At 36.4% G+C, this 25,164-nt stretch overlaps 1 protein-coding gene across 1 annotated transcript; it reads left to right on the top strand.

The window, feature by feature from the left end:
* Positions 1–3,441: 3,441 nt before the first annotated feature.
* LOC146894739 (olfactory receptor 7G2-like) lies at positions 3,442–4,380 on the top strand. The gene has a single exon (XM_087905102.1). The coding sequence runs from the start codon at positions 3,442–3,444 to the stop codon at positions 4,378–4,380; it is 939 nt and encodes a 312-aa protein (XP_087761228.1).
* The last annotated feature ends 20,784 nt before the right edge of the window (positions 4,381–25,164 follow it).

The following is a 25,164-nucleotide window of genomic DNA, read 5'->3' as shown; positions in this document are numbered from 1 at the left end:
GTCAATAGTTCCTTAGTAGTTAGCTATCCTCCATGGAAAAAATTTAATGTTTACATAGAGTTACATAGAATTATCTTTTGTATAATGTCAATTTCTTCTGCTGTACTGTCTCTTGGCTCAGCATAAGTATGCTTTCATGTGTATATTTTAATATTTTGACTGTAAAACTGACAAGAAACTTAAGTTAAGCAAATACTAACACATCCAACAACCTCCTGCCTTGATCATCAGCAGGGCCAGGGTATACATGAAACATGGCATTCTGGGAATTGGTATCTCCAAAAAAAATAAGACTTTAGCAATTTACAATTTTTAGAATTCATATGCAATGTGTTAGTGGTATTGATAGGCCAGAAAGATCAAACTGATTAAGAACTTAATTGTCTAGTTATTTGACATATACAAGCTAAAATGATTTCCACATAAGGATGTCCTACCTAGTGCTGAATAGTAGGTCCAGTGTCTTTAATAGACATTTTTCTCAGTTTATTTAGTTTATCTTACCAGATTAACAGCCTCTGCACCAATAAGACAAGTTATGCCTCATGTTCATAATAATTCAGTTAAAAAAGACAAGTTAATAATTGAAGAAGAAAAAAGATATTTATTCAATAAATTCATGATTGGAAGAGTGGAGTGACAAAGAGCCTCAGTGACCCTCAAGTCATCTTCTGGGTCCTACAATAAAATTTCAGCCTAAATATAATCTAAGAAATAAGTATAACTGAGTAGTTGGTTAAGATGCATTCTCTTGCCCATCAATGTGTCTGCTTCAAATCCCGCCTACAAAGTTATCTGCTGTTAGCTTTTCATTTGCCAACCAAAACAGAAACACTGCAACAAGGCATTCTGTGGTTTATTCAAAAAGGTGTACATTTTATATTTTTGAAATTATAATATGCAATTCCTCCCCTTCTCTTACTTCCATTTTATTCCTCCCCTGTATTCTTTGACTCCCTCAAACAATGCATAGCTTCTACCATTGACTAAAATCTATACGCAACTAGAAGAATGTTGCAAGAAGGGGAAACAGTCTTAGCCAGGCAACATCACAAGGTTTAGTCTGTCCTAAAAACATACATAAAATATCATACAAACTGATTGAAGTAGAACACTGCTCTGCCATCTTAGTGAGATAGACATGAAAGCAGACATAAGCAACACATTAAAATATATTGATATAGTTAAAATAGGGTAGTTGAATTAACTAAAATTTTAGTTTTTTTTTGTTTGCCAGGTCTATGAAAATGAAGTGACAGAAAATATAATGAAGGCAAATGAGGCCTCATGGGTCAAGATACCAGGCACTTGGAATTTCTTCCATCTACAAAGTTGGTCTTTAAGGACCTACACTCTTGGGATCTTACTGAAATTATTATTTACTGCCTATTAAAAAGCTTTGGCTATTAAACTGTCAGAATCTTGAGACTATAGGTGTCAGTCAGTGAAATCTTCCCTTAAAAGTTCTGCAAAGTCAAAAAAGAATAGTCTCACTTTCATCTACAGATTGCATTTCTTCCAGGAAACCCTGATTCTGTCCTGTGTGAGAAAGATATGAGTGCTGGTTTTTTTTCCTGTTGTGTGGGATGCTGAAGATGATTCTTCATGAAGCCATCCAAGTAATGCAGAGTGCCGTATTTAACAATTTGACATAGGATCAGGTCTTTTATACCAGATCTTTCTCAGGGAATCAGTGAGAAAATTGTATGTGAAAGACTTTGAGAGACAGGTCTACTTTGAGGATCCTGGCATTTTATTGATACATTGTCATTTTTCAGTGTGACAAATATTCACATTTCTTTCATTCTACTAGATGTATATTACCTGTCTTCCAAGAATCCAGGCCATTTTCTGACAAAAAAGAAATATGTTCCTTCTCAAATATGATAGCTGTCCTAAATAATTTTTAATATTATTCTCTTTCATGATGAAAGCAAAATTTGGGTCTACTTAGTTTGCTAGCTTTCAAAACATTCTCTAGTAAAGAATCACATATTGGGTAAATTATTTATAATTTTTTCCAAAATTTCTGAAATATTGGATATGTTCATCAACAGGATCAGCCAAGTCTATGTACAGAATAGTTTGTCATTCTGGTATAGATGGGTATGGGTATGTACTTTGTTTATATACATGTGGTCTTTCCTATTTCTGTCACTGTGATAATTTTATATCCTTATAAGATCATATTTTATGCTGTATTGGAACACAAACTGTTGGCCAGATTCTTCATAATTGGTTTTACCATTGTATGATCATAGTCTGAAACACTGAGGATAAATCAAGTAGCAAATAAAATACGGGGTAAACATGACTCTTTCCTAAAAAAAAAAAAAATACAGTCTTCTTACTCTGTGTTGCCTGTACTTACCTTTGTGAAGATATAGGAGGAATCTGGGCAGAAAACTGAAAAGTTAGAAAGCCATGATTGTCATCTTTATAGTGCCAATTCTGTATCTAGCTGTGAAAAATATTTTAAACTAGAATCACAGAGAGGTCCTATGCATGAAACATGATCAAAAGCATTTAGAACATAGGTGGGATAATATCAAACCCAGTATAAAAACTAGAAAAAGAACTGCAAGCATGTATAATCCTAGTACAGAAAATAGGAGGCAGGAGGTAGAACGTGAAATGCTCCCATAAAGTCCTGGTCCAGATATCCTGGTCCAGAAGAGAATTTATCTCAAGGAATTAGAAGCAAAAACATAAACTTGAGACTTCCCTCTGATTTTAATAAATGCACCATACCATACAGATGGAATGCCTCCCATACGCTCAAAAGTTTTAAACTTGATTTCCTATGGTGGCAGTGTTTAGGGAGATTGTGAAACCTTTAGGTGGTGAATGAAGTGGGTCTGTAGAGTGGACATTGAAATTTTATAGCCAAGACCCAATTTGGGTATGGGTATGTTCTTTGTTTATATACATGTGGTCTCTCCTATTTCTGTCACTGTGATAATTTTATATCCTTGTAAGATTATATTTTATGCTGTATCGGAACATGAACTGTTGGCCCAACTGGTGAACTGGAGAACTGGTTTACAAACCGTGGATACAGAGATGGCCTTGGCTAAACTGAGTGGCTCATCAAACAAACAAACAAAAAGGCATGAACATGGAACAGGGACAGACTGGAAAGAGAGTCAGAGTCAGGGTGGGAGGGAGGTATAGTGGGGTAAAAGTAACCAGAACACATTATATAAATAAATAAAATTGTCAAAGAATAAATTTAATCAATAAAAAAGGAAATATAAAACATTATGATATTTGTTAAAATGCTAACTATTCATTCTCATCAGCAACTGACATTGAGTAAGACAATAGTGATTGACATAATTTTTATTTTTATTCAGGTGCACTGTGATATTGCTTTTCCTCATAAAAATTAATTAATTAGATTTCAATTGTCCCATTTTTCCTCAAAGATTGACAAGCAACATGGAGCCCAAAAACTTAACATTTGTGTTACAATTCCTTCTTCTGGGATTTACAGATGACCCAGAACTTCAGTCGCTCATCTTCAGCCTCTTTTTGTTCATATACTTGATCACCATCTTGGGAAACCTGCTCATAATTCTAGCTATAAGCTTTGAGTCCCACCTCCATACACCCATGTACTTCTTCCTCTCTAACTTGTCCGTTAATGACATCTGTTGCAGCACAGCCACAGTCATCAAGATGTTGGTGAACATCCAAGCAAATGATCAGAGCATCACCTACACAGCCTGCCTCACACAGCTCTTCTTTGCACTAGTTGTTACATACTTTGAAAACTTTCTCCTTGCGGTGATGGCCTATGACCGCTACGTAGCTATTTGTGACCCCTTGAGGTATACTATCATTATGAAACCTAACTTATGTGTTCTTCTCTCACTGATTTCTCTGTTCATTAGTATTATTGGTGCCTTGATGCACACTTTGATGGTGCAGCGGCTGTCCTTCTGTACAAATCTGAAAATCCCCCATTTCTTCTGTGAACTTGTTCAGGTCATCAAGCTGTCCTGTTCTGACACCCTCGTTGATCACATCACGCTCTTGGTTGCAATTTGTGTATTTGGTGGTGTTCCTCTTTGTGGAATCATTTATTCTTATTATCACATTGTGTCTACAGTCTTGAGAATAGCATCACTGGAGGGAAAGTGCAAAGCCTTTTCTACCTGTGGGACTCACTTGTCAGTGGTTTCCTTATTTTATGGGGCTGGTGCTATGGTATGTATCAGCTCTACAACGAGTGCCTTACCAAGAAAATCTGCAGTTGCTTCAGTGATGTATTCTGTGTTTCCTCAAATGATAAACCCCTTTATCTACAGTTTGAGAAACAAAGACATGAAATTTGCCATAAGAAATCTTTTAAGTTCGATCATATCACTTGCATAATGTATCCTTTGTTTATGATTTGAACGTAAAGAATTAGTAGAAATGACTATATTTCTGCTAAAGTACATATCTGGGAATTCTATTACTATACTTTTCTGAAATGATATTTCAACAAATTGAATATATGTTTTAATTTGTCTGAATTCTGGATTTTCTGGATTGTGTCAACAATACAAGATTTTACTTCTTTAATAACATTTTCATTATTCAGATTTTGCAGAGCATAGTGCAAAGAAAAAATTCCAAATCATCACATTTGATTCTTGTATATTCTCAGAAAATGTAAGAATTTAGAAATATTAATGTAGAAAGTGTTTTCAGTTTCCTCACATGCATAGACTAGTATCTGGATCAGTAAATAGCTCTCCATGCAAACCCACTTGTCTCCAAGTTTAGGACCTTACTTACCTGACCACAAGATAGAAGGAAAGAACTGACTTCTGCAAGACATTCTCTAATATTCACCTGCACGTTATGATTGTGCATGTACCAAACACATATATTGCATGCATTCATCCATGTACACAAACATAAATAAAAATATATAATATCTTTTAGATATTTTACTGATCTTTGCTGTTCTAAATCATATAAAATGAAATCTCAAAGAGTTCTGATTTTTGTATTCCTGATGACTAAATATGTAGAACATTTTTTTAAGTTTCTCTGCCATTTCTGTTTCATCTTTTGCTAATTCTCTTCTTAGTCCTCCACTTCATTTTTAAATGCATTTTTTCTTTTCTTGATGTCCAGTTTTTAGTACTTCTTTATATGTTTTATATACTAAACTATTAGATGTATAATTGTTAAAGGTCAAACCACCATAATTGTTCCCTAGTTTCCTTTTATTTTTTTCATAATAAGATATTTCTCCTTCTTAGAAGATCCTCTCCCACCCTCCAACAACTTATTAGGCCCCTAACTTTTGTGGTTATTCTGATTGTATCATACCTAATGAAACCTTAAAAATCTAACATCTACATAAAGAAAAGATGTGACATGTTTGTTTGGGGGGATCAGGTTACCTCACTGGGAGAATTTTTTCTAAATCTATCATTTACCTATAATTTTCATAACATAATTTTTCTAGACATATAAATGTTATTCTGGTGCATATGCATACCATGTTTTTATTATCCATTCATCAATTATTGGGCATCTAGATTGTTTCCAATTCCTAGATATTGTGAATATATCAGCAATGAACATGATGAGCAATTATCTTTGTATTAGTATTTTGAGTCCTTTGGGAATATGCCCAAGGGTAATATATCTTGATCTAGTTTCCAGAGGAAACTCTACATTGATTTCCACAATGGCAGCACCAGTTTGCACTCCCACTAGCAATGATTTTATGCTTCCTATTTCCCTGCATTCTCACCAACATGTTTTATTGATCTTGACTGTTCTGACTAGAGAATGTGAAATCTCAAAGTAGTTTTAACTTCCATTTTCTGGGTGGCTAAGGTGACTAAAGATGTTAGAGATTTCTTTCTGTGTATTTCAGTCAAATATTATTCTTCTTCTAAAAACCCTCTGCTTAGTTCTGAACCTAACTTTAAACTGGGTCATTTCTTTCCTTGACAATTAGTTTGTTTTTATATATTATAGATAGTAGCCCTTTATGAGATGTGCAAGAGCCAAAGATTTTTTTTCTCAACTGAGAGTTTGCTACTTTATTTAAATTATGCTGCAATTTGCTGTTCATAAGTTTTTTCAGATTAATGAGGTCACATTAGTTGTTTGTTTGCTTTATGTCCTTTCTATCAGTGTCTTGTTCAGAAAGGCCCTTCCCTGTGCCAATGAGGTAAAGACTATTCTGTACTTTCTCTTCCACCAGATTGATTGTATATGATGTGGATAAAAACTATGATCCCTTTGTATTGAGTTTTGTACAGAGTAATAAATGTTAATCTATTTTCATTCATCTATATGCAGTGATCTGGTTTGACAAGCATTGTTTGCTGAAGATGATATTTTTCTCAAATATGCATATTTTACTTCCTTATCAAAAGTCAGGTGTTTATAGGTGTGTGCAGTTGTCTCAGTGTTCAGTTATAGTACATTAATCAACTTACTGGTTTCATGTCAATACCATACTGCTTTTATTACCACAGCTCCGTAATATAACTTGAAACTGTGGATAGTGTTCAGCAGTTCTTTCATTGTTTGTGACTGTTATAACAATTCTGAGATTTGTGTGCCTGTGTGTGTCTCTGTGTGTGTGTGATTGTGTTTGAGTGTGTGTGTGTGAGCATGTGTGTATATGTGTCTCCATATGAAATTAAAATTTCTTAGTTTGTGTAAAAAAATTTGGAATTTTGAAGTGGATTCCATTTATCCTTTAGATTGATTTCAGTAGGATGATTATTTCATAATATTAATCTTATGAATCTATGATCATGAAAATTTTTTCCACCTTCTGGCAGCTTTTTATTTTTTCAGTGTCTGAAAAGTGCTTATTGTGACAGTCTATCTTTTGCTATGTTAACAGTTATTGCAAGATATTAGAGGGGAATTTTGTGAAAGTTACTGTCTCCCTCATTCTTTCTTGGACTGTTTGCCATTTGTATCTAAGAAGGCTACTGAATTTGTGACATAATTTATTTCATTTTTTAAGAAAAGACAACAAACTATCTTTTTTTCATTTTATATAACAATCCTAGTTCCCACTCCCTCTCCTCCTCACATTCCCTCCAACAACATCCCCACCCAACGCCCCCATCCACTCCTCAGAGAAGGCAAGACACATTGCTTTGGTGAAGGTCCAAGACCCTGCCTATTATATCTAGGCTGAGCAAGGTATCCATTCAAAGAGATTAGCTTTCCAAAATGCACATACAAACAGTACAGATAAATCCTGGTGCCACTGCCAGTGGCCCTGCAGTATACCCAGCTATACAACTGTCACCCACAATTAGAGGGAATAGTTTGGACTTATGCTTGTTCCCTCCCTGTCCAACTAGAGTTGGTGAGGCCCCATTAGCTCACGTAGACTGTTTCAGTGGGTGTACCCATCATGGTCTTAACCTCTTTACTCATATTCTCACTTCTTTCACTCTTCAACTGGACTTTGGGTGCCCAATGCTGCAATGTGGGTCTCTGCCTCTGTTTCCATCAGTTGCTGGATGAAGGTTCTTTAATAACATTTAAGAAATTCACCAATCTGACTACTGGGCAAGGCTAGTATGGGAATCCTTTCTTCTGTTGTTTAGGGTCTAAGCTGGAGTCATCCTTGTGGATTTCATTAATTTCTATAGTGCCAGGTTTCTTGCTAGCCCCATAATGGTTCTCTCAAAGTATCTCTTTCCTTGCTCTCATATCTGTCCTTCCTTCATCTTGAATATCCTGCTCCATTAAGTTCTCCTTTCCTCTCTTATTCTCCCCTCCTCTTCCCTTTCCAACATCCCTTCTACACCCACCCCATGCTCCCAATTTTGTCAGGTGATCTTGTCTATTTCCCTTTTCCTGGTAGATCTATTTTTGTCTTTCTTAGGGTTTACATTGGTACTTAGCTTATCTAGGATCATGAACTATAGGCTCAATATCCTTTGTTTTACAGCTAATATTCACTTATGACCAAGTACATATCATGTTCATCTTTCTGGATCTGGGTTACCTCATTTAGGATGTTTTTTCTAGTTCCATCCACTTGTGTAAAATTTCAAATGTCATTGTTTTTTACCACTCAGTAGTACTTCTATGTGTAATTGCGCCACATTTTCTTTATCCATTCTTCAGTTGAGGGGCATCCAGCTTGTTTCCAGCACCTGGCTATTACAAATAATGCTGCTTTGCATACAGTTGAACAAATGTCCTTGTAGTATAATGGAGACGCTTTTGGGTATATACCCAAGAGTGGTATTGCTAGGTCCTGAGGTGGCTTGATTCCCAATTTTCTGAGAAACCACCATACTGATTTCCAGAGAGATTGTAAAAGTTTGCATTTCTGCCAGCAATGGAATAGTGTATGCCTTATTCCACATCCTCTACAGCATAAGCTATCAATGGCGGTTTGATCTTAGCCATTCTAACTGGTGTAAGACAGTATCTCAGAGTCATTTTGATTTCAATTTCCCTGATGTCTAAGGATGTTGAACATTTCCTTAAATGTCTTTCAGCCATTTGTGATTCTGTTGAGAATCCTCTGTGTAGTTACATGCCTCATTATTTAATTGGATTATTTGGAGTTTTAATGTCTAATTTCTTGAATTCTTTATATATTTTGGAGATCAGTCAGCCTCTGTCTAATGTGGTGAAAATTTTTTTCCCATTCAGTTGGCTGCCTTTTGTCTTATTGACTGTGTCCTTTGCTTTAATGAAACTTCTCTGTTTCAGGAGGTACCATTTATTTATTGTTTCTCTCAGTGTTTGTGCTACTGCTTATATTTAGAAAATTTTCTCTTGTGCACATGCATTAAAGGCTACTTTCTACTTTCTCTTCTATCAGGTTCAGTGTGGTCAGATTTATATTGAGGTCTCTAATCCATTTGAACTTGAGTTTTGTGCATGGGGGAAAGATATGAATCTATTTTCATTCTTCTACATGTTTACATCCAGTTCTGCAAGCACTATTTGTTGTTTTTTCCTTTGTGTAATTTTAGCTTCTTTGTCAAAAATTAGGTGTTAGAGGTATGTGGAATAATATCTGGGTCTTCAGTTCAATTCCATTGTTACACCTATCTTCTTAATGCTAATCTCAAGCTATTTTCATTACTGTAGCTCTTTAACAGAGCTTGACGTCAGAGACGATGATGACTTCAGAAATTCATTCATTGTACAGAATTATTTTGACTATCCTGTTATTTGTTTGTTTTTCCATATGAAGTTGATTATTGTTCTTTCAAGGTTTGTGACAAATTTTGATTGGATTTTAATGGGGATTGCACTGATTATATAGTTTGCTTTGGGTAGGATTGTCATTTTTATTATGTTGCTCTTACCTATGTAAGAGCATGGGAGATGTTCTCATTTTCTGGTATCTTCTTTAATTTCTCGCTTCAGAAACTTATCAAACAGTTCTTTCACTTTTTTGTTTACTGTTACTCCAAGATATTGTACGTTATTTATGACTATTATGAAGGGTGTTGTTTCTCTGATTTCTTTCTCAGATTCTCTTTCATTTGTATATAGGAGGGATACTGATTTTTTGAGTTGATCTTGTATAGTGCCACATTACTGAAGGTATTTGTCAACTGGATGAGTACCCAAGAAGAGTTTTGGGATCACTTATGTATATTATCATATTATTTGCAAATAGGGAACATTTGATTTCTTCCATTCAGATCTGAATCTACTTCATCTTCTTTTTTTATTGTCTTATTGCTCTAGGCAGAAATTCAAGAATTATGTTGAACAAATATGGAGAGAATGGACAACCTTGTCATGTCCCTGATTTTAGTGGAATCACTTTGAATTTCTCTCCATTTAGTTTAATTTGAGGTTGACTGTTGCCTTGTTGTATATTGCTTTTATTATGCTTAGATATGTTTCTTGGATCCATGATCTCTCCAAGATATTTATCATAAAGGGATGATGGATTTTATTAAAGGATTTTTCAGTACCTAATGAGATTAACATACGGATTTTTCTTCCAGTTTATTTATATGGTGGATTATATTGATAGATTTCCATATAGTGAACCATACCTACATCTCTGGGATTAAACCGACTTGATCATGATGGATAATTTTTGTGGTGTGTTTTTGGATTTGGTTTGCTAGTATTTTATTGAATAATTTTGAATGTTCATAAGTGAGATTTGTCTCTAATTCTATTTCTTGGTTGAGTCTCAGTATCAGGGTAACTATAACTTCATAAAAATTTGGCAATGTTCCTTCTGTTTCTATTATGTGGAACATTTTGAGGAGTACAGGTATTAGCTCTTCTTTGAAGTTCTAGTAGAATTATGCACTAAAAACATCCAGCACTGGTCTTTTTATGGTTGGAAAAATTTTGGTGACTACTTCTATTTCCTTGCAAGTTGTAGGTCTATTTAAATTGTTTGCCTGGTCTTGGTTCAATTTTAGTAAGTGATATTTGTCAGAAAAATTGTGCATTTCCTTGAAGTATTCCAATTTTGTGGATTTTCTCCATGTCTGCTGTTATGTTCCCTTTTCATTTTTGATTTTGTTAATTTAGATATTCTCTCTGCCTTTTGGTTAGTTTGGATAAAGTTTTTTCTATTTTGTTGATTTTCTCTAAGAACCAACTCTTGGTCTTGATTCTTTATATTGTTTTTGTTTTGTTTTGTTTTGTTTTTTGTTTCTATTTTGTTGATTTCAGCCCTTAATTTGATTATTTCCTGCCATCTAGTCCTCCTGAATGAGTTTGTTTCTTTTTGTTCTAGATATTTCAGGTGTTCTGTTTACTCACCAGTGTGGGATTTTTCAAGCTTCTTTATGTAGGCATTTAGTACTATAAACTTACCTCTTATAACTGCTTTCATCGATTCCCATAAATTTGGGTATTCTGCATGGTCATTTTCATCAAATTTTAAGAAGTCTTTAATTTCTTCTTTTATTTCTTCCTTGACTCATTGCTGATTCATGTGAGCATTGTTTAATTTCATATGTTTGTGGACTTTCTGAAATTTGTGTTGCTGTTCAATTCCAATTGTAAGCCATGGTGATCTGGTAAGACACATGGGGTTATTCCAATTTTTTTTATCTGTTGAGGTTTGCTTTGTTACCTAGTATGCTTTCAAATTTTGAGAAGTTTCCATGAGGTGCTGAGAAGAATGTATATTCTTTTATGTTTGGATAGAATGCTCTATAGATTTCTGTTAAGTCCATTTGAGTCATAACATGTTAGTTCTCTTATTTCTGAGTTAATTTTCTGTCTGATGGACCTGTTCAGTGGTGACAGTGAGGTATTGAAGTCTTCCACTATTAGTGTGTGTGGTAGAATGTGTGATTTAAGCTTTAGATGTATTTCTTTGACATATGAGGGTGCCCCCTTGTATTTGGGACATATATATTCAATACTGAAATTTCCACTTGATGGATTTTTCCTGTGACTAATAAGAAATATGCTTCTTCATTTCTTTTTATTGATTTTAGTTTGAAGTCTATTTTGTTAGATATTAGCATAGATACACCAGTTTGATTGGAAAAATTTTCCCAACCATTTACTCTGAGGTAATGTCTGTCTTTGATGTTGAGGTGTGTTTCTTGTATGCAGCAGAAGGATGGATTCTGTCTTCATATCCAATCTATTAGCCTGTGTCTTTTTATAGGTGATTTGAGCCTATTTATATTAAGGAATATTAATGACTAGTGATTGCTATCTCCTGTTATTTTAGTTTTCGTTGGTGGTGATATTATTGTGTATGTTTTTTCATTCTTCTATGTTTTGTTGCTGTGGGATCATCTATTATCTGTATTTTTGTGGGTGTAACCAAGTTCCTTGGGTTGAAGTTTTCCTTCTAGTACTTTGTGTAGGGTTGGGTTCGTAATTAGGTATCAGTTAAATCTGTCTCTGTTATGGAATTTCTTGTTTTGTTCATCTATGGTGATGAAAGTTTTGCTGGGTACCATAGTCTGGGCTGACTTCCTTGGTGTCATAATGTTTTCATAATGCTTTACCAGGACCTTCTGGCTTTCATAGTTTCCAATGAGAATTCAGGTATAATTCTGTTATATTTATGTGTTACTTGGCCTTTTTCCTTTGCATTTCTGAATATTCTGCCTTTATTCTGTATGTTTAGTGTTTTGATTATTTTCTGGCAAGGGGACTTTTTTTGATCCTGTCTATTTGGCATTCTGTTATCTTCATATGCATACCTTTCTTTAGGTTGGGAAACTTTTCTTCTGTGATTTTTTGAATATATTTTCTGTGCATTTGAGTTGGACTTTTCCTTCTTCTATCCCTATTATTCTTAGGTTTGGTCTTTTCATGGTGTCCCATATTTCCTGGATATTTTGTGTTAAGCTTTTGTTAGATTTAATTTTTTCTTTGATTGAGGAGTCTACTTCCTTTATTGTATCTTCGGTGCAAAAAAATCTCTCTTCAATCTCTGGTATTCTGCTGTTTACACTTGTATTTATCATTCATGATCATTTTCTCATAACTTCTGTTTCTAGAATTTCCTTGTTTTTTGTTTACTTTATTGTCTCTATTTTAGTTTTAATGTCTTGAATTATTTCTTTTATCTGTTTGATTGTATTTTCTTGGTTTTCTTTAAAGGATTTGTTGATTTCTTCCAATTTTTTGTTTGCTTATCTCTTCTTTTCTTTGAGGGAATTTTTTGTTTCCTCTATAAGGGCCTCAAACATTTTCCCAAAGTTATTTTTAGATCATTTTCTTGTGCTTCACTATGTTTGGTTATTCACATTTTTCTGTTGGAAGTCATTAGTTTTTATTGGTGTTTTGTTGCTCTTTGTGGTATTGAGTGTGTTCGTACCTTGTCTACCCATCATTTCCTCTGATTGGTGTAGTTGGTGCTATGTCTCTGGTGATCAATCTTCCAGGAACTGGTGATTCCAAATCTCAGATGGTTGCTTCTCATGGTGTAGTCAGGGCCCCAATTCCAGGCACTCAAGAGATCAGTTGGTGCTCTTGGAGGATACTCAGTCTTCCTGGAGGTCATTCTAAAATGTCAGGGGTCATTCAAGCATGTTTCTAGGAAGGTTGCTTGCTTGAGACTGCTCCTACTGAGAATGCTGCCTTAGGCCTGCTCCAGCAGTGGTCGCTGGCTCAGTCCCAATCCAGCAGAGATTGCTGGCTCAGGCCTGCTCCCTCAGAGGTTGTTGATTCATGCCTGGCCGCACAAAGAGGTCTCTAGTTTGGGCTTGTTGCCTCAGCTGTGGCTCCCCTGAACTTGCTCCTGTAGAAGTCATTACCTTGGGCCTGCTCCTGCAAAAGTCACTGGTCCAAGCCTGCTCCTATGGAGGTTACTGCTGCAGGTTTGTTCTGGCAGAGGTCACTGGCTCAGGTCTGTTTCCACAGATGTCCCTGACTTAGATCTGTTCCCTCACAGGTCCCTAGATTAGGATAACCCTGCAGAGATCTCTGGCTTGGGCCTGCTCCCTTAGTGGTTGCTCTCTTGTACCTACTCCTGTGGAGGTTGCTGCCTCAGCCTTGTCCCAGCAGAGGTCACTGGCGTAGGCCTCTTCCCATAGATGTCCCTGACTTTACATCTTAGCTGGAGAAACAAGACACCTGAAGGATAAAAATTAGATGCAAAATAGAAAGCAAGAAGTCAAAATATCATTATTTGCAGATAATATGATAGTATACATAAGTATAAAATTCTACCAGGAAACTCCTATGACTGAGGAACACTTTTGGGAAAGTAGCTGGATACAAATTTACTCACAAAAATCAACACCCTTATTATGTGCAAATGACAATTGACTGAGAAAGAAATCATGTAAGCAATACCCTTCACAATACCCTGAACAATAAAATTACCTTGGAATAACTCTAGCCAAGAAAGTGAAGGGCTTGCATGATAAAAATTTCAAGTCTTTGAAGAAAGAAAATGAAGATATAAGAAGATGGAAAGATATCCCTTGTTAATAGATTGGTATGATCAAATTTCTATTGTACAAAAAATCAATATACAGATTTAATGCAATCCCTGTTAAATTTCCACAAAATACAACACAGACCATGAAGGGACAACATCCAACTTCATCTGGAAAAATGAATAAACCCAGTATAGCTAAAAGACTATCAAACATTAAAATATGCTGAGATATTCCCATCCCTGATTTCAAGCTGTACTATAGAACTATAGTAATGACAGCCACATGAAATTCTCATTAAACCAGTCATGTTGAACAATGGAATTGAATGAAAGACATAGATATAACTCCATAAACATATGGTCACCTGATAAAGAAACCAGAAAGTCAAAAGAAAAGGGATCTCCTACAGAAGCTCTAACTGTATGTCTGTATGTAGAAGAATGCAAATAGATCCAAACTTATCACACTGCATAAAACTCAAATCCAAGAAGACCAAAGACCTCAATGTGAAATCAGATACCCTGAATTTGATAAAAGAGAAAGTAGAGAATAGTCTTGAACCAGATGAGTATGGAACATGAAAAAATAAAAAGCACACAGGAAAAGGCCAGAAAACAAATTTGCCACAGTGTTATCATAGCATATATATATATATATATATATATATATATATATATATATATATATATCCAGTTTAAAATAAAAATTATGACTCTTAGAGGTAAAGAGCTTGCATGATCATGAATATATATATATATATGTGTGTGTATATATACACAAATATAAAAAAGCAGTTGAAAATAATAATTATGACTCTTAAAGATGAAGAGCTTGCATGACCATGAATATCTATCTATATATATCCAAGAAATTGTATAAAAAGCTGAATTTAAAAAAACAAAAGAAATATAAAAGCAAACAAATAAAAATGCAAGACACTGATTGTAACATGAGGGGCCGGCTTGTTGGGGTTTCTGTCCCGCCCAGTACCCCAACAAGCCAGCAAGTCCCAAGGAAAATCACACACAAGACTCCATAAGGTTATAAACTGATTGGCCCACTAGGTCAGGCTTCTTGTTAACTCTTATAACTTATATTAACCCATTATTTTCATCTATGTTAGCCATAATGGCTCCATATCTTTCTCAGCTGGGCAAGTTACACGTTGCCTCTTCAGTGGTCTGCACAGGAGTGGCTGAGGAACCTCCCTGCTTCCCAGAATTTTCCTGTTTTTATTGCTCCACCCCTACTTCCTGTCTGGCTTTCCCGCCTATACTCCCTGCCTGGCCAATCAGCGTTTTATTAAAATACATGATTGACAGAATACAGATAATTCTCCCGCACCATGGGGAGGTGTTGTGGGAGTAACTTCCACTGCCTCAACCAATAGCCGCTGAAATACCAGCCTACTGGGGCGTGGTATATTTCTCTTTTAAAAAGAGAAGCAGATCCGGATCAGGCCCTCTTGGTTCCAGCTCTTGGTTCCGGTGCTTGCTCCCGGCTCCTGCTCCCGGCTCCTGCTCCAGCGACTAGGCTCCCTTCCTGATGGTTTATGGTGTATGTAAGTTTTACCCCCCAAAATAGATAACCCCTTAAAACATAACTGGTGTGGGATTGATTCGCCGATAACTGATAAAGTGATAAAAGAAATCCCATCAGAATAATATGATTTCCCAATGAAAATTTTGAGTGCCAGAAGGGTCTGAATTCATGCATTTCATGCCCTTAAAGAATATTACGGCCAACCTAGAGTAATAATCCCTGAAAAACTATCTGCAATGAATGAAGGAGAGAAAAAAATCCTTTCAACATCATAAATAGACTATAAAGAGTTCTCAGCCCCAATCAAGAACCTAAATCCAATTGATATTTGCTTTCAAAAAAACTAATTTTCCCCAATGAAGCCTCACTGGGTATATGAATCACATTTAATAGTAGGTTGCATGCCCAGCAATTGTCAATACAAAATTTACTCAGGGGGATTTTGAAAATATTTGTATCATGTTGTATTGTTTGGGCAGTCTTTGGTTTTCAGTCTTTTCCTTATATATTATGATTTCAAATGTGTTTTATTTGTTTTGTTTTTGTATGTTTATGAGGATATCTGGGGCAGGGGCATGTGTTTCCTCTATTTTTCTTTGACTTTTTTAATTTTTTTATTCTATTCTTAAATTCTGATTTTTTTTGAGAGAGAGAGAAAGAAAGTGTTTGGACTTTTGGTGTCTGCGGAGGTGAAGAGGATTTGGAAGAACTGGTGGAGGAGGAATTATTTTCAAGGAAAGACACATTCATGAATAAAATAAAATATAAAAGTGGAAAAAAAGAATGATGTAGGGAAATGAGAAGAAGAAGAGTTGAGGCATGGGTAAGATCAACTCATTGTACATATCCATAAAATTTAAAAGAATAAAATATATAAAATATTTTATTATCTACAAGATATATTTAATATTTCATAAAATTCATTTTATTTAAAGTATAAAATTTTATATTCATAATGCTTAAACTGTATAAATATATAATAAAGTGTATAAATATATAAAAATATAAAAATAAACCAGTTTAAAATAAAAATTATGACTCTGAAAGATGAAGAGCTTGCATGAACATGGCAAAATAAATTATAGCCATGAAATCAAACATAAAGAAATTGCAGAAAGCAATATTTCAGATAAAGAGAGAAAAGTCCATAGCATATATCTGACTCACAATTTTTTATTGGTAAAGAATAATTAGATAAATGCATAAATACTTACCAACACATGACAGTTTTTCTAAAATAGATCATAACATAGAACGCAAAACATATCTCTAAATCTAAATTGACATGATTGCTGAACATATTAACTCACTAAGACTAAAACACAATAAACAGGCCATGCATGAGTCTGCACCTGCTAGGGTCCTAAAGCTGAAAAAAGCAAACACATGCCGTTATCCCTAACCAAGAAGCAATTTCCAATTAATAGCCACCTACAAATGAAAATTTAGTTTTCTCCAAGGAGTTTCAATGGGGAAGCAAACAATTTTTTATGGTAGGCCCCATAACCAGCAGTAGATGGTCACAATAAAATGAACTCAATACCATCTTTACAGGTTCCTCATCTCATAATGTCATGTCAGGTTTTTCTTTTAAATCTTATTTTTAATTTATGGTATTTTTTTCTATTTTTTGCCCTACAGCTCCTTTGCATACATATTTTGGATTTTGACTTTGTGTTTTTATGGGATTCTTGAGAGTGTCAATGAATGGCTCTCTGCATCTATATCTGTATTTTATGCCTTTTCTTGGGCTCATAGTAGCACTTGGAAAAATAATTTTGCAGTGTCTGTTGTAGTCAAATATATGCATTACCCATGGTACAGCAATTCATTCACAGGTACTTCCTACCAGAAACACATGTATATATTCAATATCAATGAGACATGTGAAAGAATGATATTATCACTTCAGAATAGAATTAACCCAGTTCCCAAAAACCCTACAACAGGTAAAGTACATGTATTCATGTACCGACACTACACAGCAAAGAAAATTAAAAATCTATGACCACAACGTGAATACCACAAATGGCACTAAGCAAATCAAAACATAAGACCATTGGATGAACCAACATAGATATTTATTAAAGCAGGAAAATTGATTCACATCTTTAAGAAACAGCATATACAGTTTGAAAGATTGGTAGTGTGAGGAGAAGCGCATTGTAAACACATTAATGTTGAGTTTAGAGCTGATTTAGAGAGAGATCAATGCAGAAATGACAGGAGCCCTGTCTTGACCAATGACAGATATAAGAAAAGCACAGACTCAAAGACTTCTACTCTACAATTTTTCATCTGTTAAAATCTGTCTTATAATTCCCTGGTGCAACCACTCACCATTCATCACAATGAGAAACCATAATTTGTAGGGTAGACAGTCCTTTTGTTAAAACAAACCAAGGAAATCTGGTTTGGGGCTGTGAGATGGCTAAAGGGACTTTCATCCAAGCCTGGAGATATGAGTTTAATCCCCAGAATCTACATGGTAGAAGGAGGGAAACAATTATTGCAAATTGTCTTCTGAACTTCACATGCATGTTGTCATGTGTTCATACATATGCACATAATGAATAACTAATAAATATATTTTTTAAAAAATCTAACAAAAGTACTCAAGATGTACACAAATAAATGAATTAAGCATCTTTAAAAAGATGGAAAACAGTAACAAATCAAATACAATCTCAGTCAACACCAAGAAATTGCAAATATCAGAGTAGAAATCAATGATATTAAAACTAAGAGAAGGATACAAGGATTAACAAATCTAACAACTATATATTTGAGAAGATAAACAAGAATGAAAGACCCTTGACCAATTAACCAAAAGAAAGAGAGTGCCAAGATTAACACAATGTGAAATAAACAGGGTAATATAAAAATAGATATCAAAGAATTTTAAGATACTATAAGAGAATATTATAAAATCTGTACTATAGCCAGACGATGGTGGCACACGCCTTTAATCCCAGCACTCAGGAGGCAGAGGCATGCAGATCTTTGTGAGTTTGAGGCCAGCCTGGTCTACAAGAGTTAGTTCCAGGACAGGCTCCAAAGCTACAGAGAAACCCTGCCTCAAAAAAAGTCTGTATCATAGTAAGATAGAAAATAAAGAAACCAATGATCGCCTACTTTAATCAAACAAGAATAGCAAAAAGAGGTTCTCAATCTAAACAGATGCACTACAAATAAAAAGATTGAAATTGTAATTAAAAGACTTCCAGCTAAAATTTTAAAATTTCCAGGCCAAATGGATTCTTATAAGAATTCCAACCAGGCTTTCAACAATTTATAGACAATCCTTTTTTGAATATTCTTGAAAATGGAGATAGAATGAATGCTGCTAAACTCTTTCTAAAGCCAGAATCACTCAAAAGGCACAAAAAAAAATAGAAAACTACAGCACAATATCGGTGAAAACCATAAGACATAAAAATACTCAATAAAGTACTTGGGAATAAAATAAAGACATACATAAAATAGATGAGCCAATGTGAACAAGTTAGCTTTTTTCCTGAAATACAAGAATAGTTCAACATATGTAAGTAACATATAGAAATGAACATAATAGGTTTGTAGGCCTGAGTGCATATGAGAGAGCATCAAGAGTTTCATACCATGCCTATTGGCTTGAGCAGGTAGGTCACAACCATGAACCCATTGGAAACCATTATGGCAAGTGAGTACAGTGTGGGGAAATGGGAGAGGGAGAAAAACAGAATGGCTCACAGCTTGGGGGGAGAAGCAGATCTTCGAGGTGAGGGTGGTAAAGAACAAGCTGATATCAGTGGCCTTCTTGCTACCCCAAGCCCAAGTCTGGGACTGAACTTTTGCCAAGGTCCACGTTTTGGTCTGAGGGCCTGACACAACCAAAGCGGCGGGGGGGGGGGGATGTTAGTGATGTTTATGGCTCTTTTTGCCATTAGTGGCCATGCAGAGGCCTACAGTCTGTGCAGACACGAGGCAATGTTGATAGTTTATGGTCAAGCTGCCTTAGGGGACATACAGAACTGGGTGACTTATTCTACCACCAAGGGCCTTGGTGTCATCTGGACCTAAAATGCAGCAAGGGCCCACGTCTAATTTCATTGCACTACCAAACCTAGAGTCTGTGTTAATATCTGTGACTCTGTTACAGTTGACTCATGTATTGTGATTCTTATATTGTGACTCTTGTAACTGTTGCTATTGAATGGGCTGCCAGATGGGGACATGTCAGCATTAAGGGGACATACTGTCACAAAGGCCATGCCTAACTGGGTGCTATACATTTCCAATTAAGGCCACAATGATATCTGGGCCCATATTTAGGCCTGTTAACAGAGGTGTCTGTCCTGCCCAATCCCACAGCTGTTCAGCCCCCAAGAAACACACAGAGTTCTGTATTAATTATAAACTGGTTGGCCTATTAGCTCAGACTTTTATTAACTCTTACATCCTACATTAACCCATAATTCTTGTCTATGTCAGCCATGTGCCTTGGTACATTTTATCCGTGAGGCATTCCTATCTTGCTTTCTCTGCACCTGGGTGACAACAACATACTGTGTCCTTCCTCTTCCCACAATTCTCCTTTTCTCATTTCTCTGCTTCTACTTCCTTCCTGATCTCTCTGCCTATACTTCCTGCCTGGATACTGGCCAATCAGAGATTTATTGAAACAATGTAAGTGACAGGGTACAAGACCATTGTCCCACAATGTTACCAAAGAACAAGTCTGGGTCTCTGGTCCTACTACAGCCTGAATCTTTGTTAATGTCTGTGGCCCATATTGCCACCAAAGGCCACACAGATGGCCAGGATCTGGGCTGCCACCTGTAGCCTTGTTGGTGTCCAAGGCTGTTCCTCTGCCAAACCTGTACAGACATGTCTAATATGTGCTACTACAAGGACCATAACATTACCCAGACCTAGGCGGTCACCAAAGGCCATGTCTGGGTCCATGGATCTGCAGCAGGCATGGTCTGTGTTGATGTCCATGGCTCCTGTTACCACTGAAGTTAGGGAGAATAGGACTGAAGAGAGTTGGTCTCACCCCTCACTGTCTCTGGCACTATGTAGAACTGGCCCTGCACCTTGCCTGGGCAGCATAGTAGAACTTTTTCCCTTGGTGGGAGCATAGGGGAGCTGGCCCAGGAGGTGTGAAACTGGGAGCCATACTGTCTGTCCTGTGGTGGCAAAAACAAGGAAGCAACACCCATCACCCCTCATTACTTGCCACCTAATGGTGCTGTACCTCAGCAACAGCACAATTTATTGACCCCAATAGATGAGAAGTGGGGTGGTATAGGTGATCTGGTCCAGTAAATGTGCATGGGATATCTGGTCTCACCTTTTATCTGCCATACAGTGGAGTGGGTGAAAGAAAGATACCTCCCCATCTTCTAACTCTCACCACCTCTGGCTTATGGGTAAGCTGGCCCCGAAGTCCTGAGATTGGGAGAACTGGCATTGCCCTTCATTGGGAAACAGAACTTGGGAGACCAGGCCCTGTACCTCCTAGGGAAGCACACTAGATCTGACCCTGTTGGCAGTTGTACAGGTTAGTCATCCCTAAGAGTTTAAGACCAGGATTGCTGACCCTGTCCCACCCACTTATTCTCCCTAGAATAATCAGGAAAGAGGCCTTATACCTCATATAAGCAAAATGGTAGAGCTGGCCCTGGTACTGTGGGTATGGGTAAGCCAGAGAAGAGGGCCTCAAAAGAGGAAAACTGTCCTGACTTCTTGCTGCAGGATGGATTGGATGGGTTAGCTGAGGCAGTACTGGAGAGCTCCAGGAAGTGACGATGAAGGAAAACTGACAGGCTGATCAACACAGCTATGGCCTAGACCCAGAAACAGGGCTATGAGTTACCCCATCCCACGTCCCCCATATATGAACTACTAGAACATGGAAGAGTAAAAACCTACAGATTCAAAACTACAGAATCTCCACAACACAGGACAACAACAGGATATCAAGGAGAAGTGCCATTGAGAGTCCATTATCAATAGTGTAGCAGAAGGCAGGGGGCTCAAACCAGACCAATGACTCAAAGAAAAAAAACTTACAAGTAAAGATGTAAGGAACAAAGGGTCAACCATATGACTCATCAGGCCACACTATAGCTCCCACAATGAGATTCTTTTTCTTCTTCTTTTCTGATTTCTGGGGGTTTGTTTAGTTGGTTGGTTGATTGACTTGAGTTTCTATTTTTCTTTTAAATCTTGTTTTATTTGAGTTGCTGGGTTGCTAGGTCAGAGGGTGAGTGAAAGGAGACAGGGACTTAAGTAGGATTGATGTAAAATCTACAAAGAATCAATAAAAGTTTAAAATATATAATGAACCACAAAAATGAACTTAAGGACAAAAATCACATAATCATTACACAAATTTCAACATTCCTCCACAATAAAAGCCCAAGAGAAAGTTTGGCTAGATGGAACATGTCTAAACAAAATAAATAGGAGGTGCTTATAAGAAATCCAAGACAATAGTATTATAATTAAAAAAAGTTTAAAAGAATCCTGTTGAAGTCAGCAGTGTGATGGTGATATCCACTATTCTCACTTTTCTTTTATAATGTGCTCAAAGTACTAGCTTGAGCAAAGAGGTAAAGAAGTAAACTAAAGTGATATCAATGGGAAAGAAAGATTTCAAAATATCTCTAATTGAATATGACATAATATTTATGCATTAGATATTACAAGAATCCTACAAGAAAATTTCTAGTAGTGATAAAAAAAAGTGGCAACATGGCAGGATACAGAATCAACAAACAGAAATCAATAGCTACTCTATAGAAAACAAACAAACACTTAAATGATGTGACTATGAACACGTTGGATACATATTAGCCTTAAAGGAAATAATATATCTAGTAATAACACTAACCAAGGAAGAAAAAGAACTTATACAATGAAAACTTTAAATATCTGAAGGAAAAGACAGAAATAAAGCATAATAAAATGAAAAGATGCTTTCTATTCATAGATTGGTAGGATTAATACTGCAAAAATGGCCTTTTTGCCAAAAGCTATTTATAGATTCAATGCAGTACAGATCAGATCAAAACACTCATCTAGCACTTCAAAGAAATGGAGAATAATCCTAACTTCAACCACTTAATATTTTGCAAATATGTTAAGAACGTAACCTTGTTGAGGGAGAATTGACTGTATTCTGTAAATCATGTTTTAAATAAATGCTGATTGGCCAGGAAGGAAGTATAGGTGGGACAACACGACAGAAATTAAAGGTGGGGCAATGAGAACAGGAGAATGCTGAGAAGGAGGAAGTCCATTCCTCCACAGTCCTGCACAGATTACCGAAGAAGCAGGATGTGACTTGTTCCGTCAAAAAAGATACCGAGATATGTGGCTAACATAGATAAGAAAAATGGGTAAAAGCATTTGACAAAATGCAACACCCCTTTATAATAAAGGTGTTGAAGAAATTGGGGATACAAGGATCATACCTAAATATAATAAAAGCTGTCTACAGCAAGGTGACAGCTAACATCAAATTGAATGGAGAGAAACTCAAAGACTTTCCACTAAAATCAGGAACACGACAAGGCTGTCCACTCTCTCCATACCTCTTCAATATCGTGCTTGAAGTTCTAGCAATAGCAATAAGACAACATAAGGGGATCAAGGGGATTCAAATTGGAAAGGATGAAGTTAAACTTTCGTTATTTGCAGACGGTATGATAGTGTACATAAGCGACCCCAAAATCTCTACCAAAGAACTCCTACAGCTGATAAACACCTTTAGTAATGTGGCAGGATACAAGATCAACTCCAAAAAAATCAGTTGCCCTCCTATACACAAAGGATAAAGAAGCAGGGAGGGAAATCAGAGAAACATCACCTTTCACGATAGTCACAAATAGCATAAAATATCTTCAGGTAACTCTAACCAAGGAAGTGAAAGACCTATTTGACAAGAATATTAAGTCTTTGAAGAAACAAACTGAGGAGGATACCAGAAAATGGAAAGGTCTTCCTTGCTCTTGGATTGGGAGGCAATTGTAAAAATGGCAATTCTACCAAAAGCAATCTATAGATTCAATGCAATCCCCATCAAAATCCCATCAAAATTCTTCACAGACCTTGAGAGAACAATAATCAAGCTTATATGGCAAAACAAAAAACCCAGGATAGCCAAAACAATCTTATAAAATAAAGGAACTTCTGGAGGCATTACCATCCCTGACTTCAAACTCTATTACAGAGCTACAGTAATGAAAACAGAATGGTATTGGCATAAGAACAGAGATATCGACCTATGGAATTAAATAGAAGAAGACCCGGATATTAACCCACAAACCTATGAACACCTGATTTTTGACAAGAGAGCTAAACGTATACAATGGAAGAAGGAAAACATCTTTAACAAATGGTGCTAGCATAACTGGATGTCAACCTGTAGAAGAATGAAAATAGATCCATATCTCTCACCATCAACAAAACTCAAGTCCAAATGGATTAAAGGCATCAACATTAATCTGACCATTGTGAACCTGATAGAAGAGAAAGTGGGAAGTAGTCTACAAGACATAGGCACAGGAGACCACTTCCTAAGTAGAACCGCAGTAGCACAGACAATAAGGGAATCAATGAATAAATGGGACCTTATGAAACTGAGAAGCTTCTGTAAAGCAAAGGACAATGTCAGTAAGACAAAAAGGCTACCTTCTGACTGGGAGAAGATCTTCACCAACCCCTCATCAGACAAAGGTCTGATCTCCAAAATATACAAAGAACTCAAGAAACTAGGCACTAAAACTCTAATTAACCCAATTAAAAAATGGGGTACTGAACTGAACAGAAAATTCTCAACAGAAGAGCTTCAAATGCCAAAAGACACTTAAGGTCATGCTCAACCTCCTTAGCGATCAGGGAAATGCAAATCAAAACAACTTTGAGATACCATCTTACACCTGTCAGAATAGCTAAACTCAAAAACACCAATGATAGCCTATGCTGGAGAGGATGTGAAGTGAGGGGAACACCCATCCATTGTTGGTGGGAATGCAAACTTGTGCAGCCACTGTGGAAATCAGTGTGGTGGTTTCTCAGGAAACTGGGAGTCAACCTCCCTCAGGACCCAGCAATTCCACTCTTGAGAATAAACCCAAAAGATGCCCTATCATACTACAAAAGCATTTGTTCAACTATGTTCATAGGAGCACTATTTGTAATAGCCAGAACCTGGAAATGACCTAAGTGCCCCTCAATAGAAGAATGGTTAAAGAAGGTGTGAAACATATACACATTAGAGTTTTACTCAACGGTAAAAAACAATGACATCTTGAATTTTGCATGCAAATGGATGGAAATAGAAAACGCTTTACTGAGTGAGGTAACCCAGAACCAAAAAGAGGAATATGGTATATACTCACTCATAAGTGGATTCTAGCCATAATTAAAGGTCTTTGAGCCTATAATTAGTGATCCTAGAGAAGCTACATAAGAAGGTGAACCTGAAGAAAATCAAATAGTTATCCTCCTGGATATTGGAAGTAGACAAGATTGTCAGGCAAACTAGGCTGTACGGGGGGTGGGGGGTGGAAGTAATGGGAGATGATTAGAGAGACGGGAGAGGGGGAGGATTGGGAATGGCTTGGGGGAATGGGATGGGTGAGAGGGAGAAAGGATGGATATGGGAGCAGGGAGGTATTTATCTCAACTAAGGGAGCCATTTTAGGGTTTGCAAGAGACTTGATTCTGGAGACCCGAGGAGAGGTCCCCAGATTGTTCCTTGGGCAGCAGAGAAGAG

This window comes from Myodes glareolus, chromosome 4 (assembly GCF_982192425.1).
Source record: "Myodes glareolus chromosome 4, mMyoGla1.1, whole genome shotgun sequence".
Taxonomy (NCBI): Eukaryota; Metazoa; Chordata; class Mammalia; order Rodentia; family Cricetidae; genus Myodes; species Myodes glareolus.
This window is presented reverse-complemented; position numbering and strand designations above follow the sequence as displayed.

Coding starts and splice junctions, on each gene's coding strand:
- LOC146894739 (XM_087905102.1), top strand. CDS start 3,442: ATGGAGCCCAAAAACTTAACATTTGTGTTACAATTCCTTCTTCTGGGA.